General features: G+C 44.1%; 1 protein-coding gene across 1 annotated transcript; it reads left to right on the forward strand.

Annotated features, from left to right (window-relative positions):
• Positions 1-798: 798 nt before the first annotated feature.
• Positions 799-1,119, forward strand: T265_06524 (hypothetical protein; the record flags this gene model as incomplete). Its single annotated transcript, XM_009171807.1, has 1 exon — positions 799-1,119. The coding sequence occupies one exon, from the start codon at positions 799-801 to the stop codon at positions 1,117-1,119; it is 321 nt and encodes a 106-aa protein (XP_009170071.1).
• Between the last annotated feature and the right edge of the window lie 1,001 nt (positions 1,120-2,120).

Here is a 2,120-nt window from a genome sequence, read left to right on the forward strand (position 1 = left end):
CAGGCTCCGATAAACGACAGCGCTCAATGGTGGCGACAAGTAAGTGAGTCAACGGCTTGGTGCAATCACGGTGCAAAAAAATGCCACTTAAATAGGCTGCTATATCAGGAGGGAGTACTGCAATCACACGGTAATACATAATATGCTCTTGGGTAATTCCGCGAAGGGCAAACTGAGTGTATCAGATGTATGGGTCGTGGTGCCAGAATGGTGGAAGATGAACAGAGGCGGCGTTGATGTTGGGCGTTGGTGCGATTAAAGGTGAGGAGATATCTTGTGCTGGAGAATCTGACATGGTATAAGAGTCACCAATTCAAGATGGGTTGGGACCAACTTGTGTGGTTCAGTGGCACTGAGGAACGGCTGGATGTAATTTGGATGAGTTAAAACTAAAACAAAGCCAAACCTGCAACTTCCGGCCAGTAGTTGAACGCAACCATTGGCCGTAGTCCTGACAAATCCAGAGGCAGTTTCGTCTTCATTGAGGATCATCAGTAGCGCTCATCTATGCAACTCCATGACGCTACGGTTAGTAGATGCGATATTTCGCTCTTCGGCCACGAGCGACTGATTAGCAATGTGATTAGCTCTCATTTGGTTGGTTGCGTTGATTGGCCCGCAGAGTGATGACTTCCTCCCCGGGTCTAATTAGTTTAGTTTAGTCCAGTTCAACAGTCGGAGCCTCTCCTCATCCGTCGCCAGTTAAACTAAAGTAAAACACCGTATTCTAGGAGGAGGTTATGGAAGACATGACTAATAGGACCTTTCTGATTTCAGTCGTCCCTATGACACAACTTCATGTGTGCAACGTGTCCGTATCTTAAAATGCGAACCTCCTTTCAACGTTCTTCACTCTTGTCCCAGGCGCAGTACCATATCAGCAAACGGAATGCGCTCGCTGTGGGGAAAAGTGGACACGGAGAGGAGTGTCCGCGGATGGAAATGGTCCGGAACAGTCGAATGAATATACAATTGGCGCAGGAGCCGGAGGCCAATCCGACATCCAAACTGAATATGGCGTCCAACAATTTGAAGGCCAGCAACGCGAGTACACTACGAGTGATTGCTTTTCTGGATAGAACTTTTTCGAATAACTGTTTGGCTAAAATTCATAGATAGCTTGTCTTTTATCCACTATTCAAGTCACATTATCATCCATATATGTAAACAATGAATACAATCGCATTCTTCTAAATGTTGTTCATGACTTTCCTCTCCCAACTATTCAACTACCCTTTCTTGCCCTGAGCGCTCTTTGTTCCTCTACACACCTTTCCGCGTTTGCGCGCTTCAAAGAGTGCGATAATAACATTTCCTCTGGGTAATGGCTTCCAAAATATGTGGGATAAACTTATCGATTGATACCTTCGTTATTCATGTGAATCGAAACTACTGGCCAGAACAGAGGTGGACCAATTATCTGGTGATTTTGGCTGGAAACTCTCATGTAGCTAATCATACGTCAGACGAGCGGATAACATGCAACAAGCGTCTCCAAACCATTCGAAAACCGAATGGTTTCCACAACGTTTTCAGTATTAAATCGGCTTGCGCAAAAGCCTCAAACGGAAAAAACATTTTCCTTATCACAGGAGATGTCATTCATACTTCATACAACTGTAAACTTCAGATATTTTAAGGGGTAAAAGTTACTACCAACGCGTTATTCTTCTTAGGTACCAATAGGTCCGAATCGGTGCTCAAATACCATAAAATATTTTTGGAGATTTTGAAACTAGGCCTACCTGGTAAAGGATAAAATCAGTAGTTGACTGTCCCAGGGATTTCAGCAACATTTGAGTAGCACCTTAATGCGGATAGCCCAAAACTCTTTAATGTAACTGCCTCTTCAGTTTTGAATTTTCAGGCCACCCTTTCGATCAACGAAAGTACACCGTGCAGTGTCAGAGGAGTTTGCGGGAAATCAATGAATGAGAACGCTTCAAGACATAATACCCTGTCCGCATGCTGTCGTTTCCCACTTCTTTGAGATCAGGCGGCTGAATATACCCATTGTAGTCATGAGAACGAAGGAGGTAGCGAACAAAGCTTGTTTTCTGTGATTGTTCATCTTGGCTAATACATCACAAATTTATATGGTAGCAGAAATCACGTGGAAA

This window comes from Opisthorchis viverrini, assembly GCF_000715545.1.
Source record: "Opisthorchis viverrini unplaced genomic scaffold opera_v5_135, whole genome shotgun sequence".
Classification (NCBI taxonomy): domain Eukaryota; kingdom Metazoa; phylum Platyhelminthes; class Trematoda; order Opisthorchiida; family Opisthorchiidae; genus Opisthorchis; species Opisthorchis viverrini.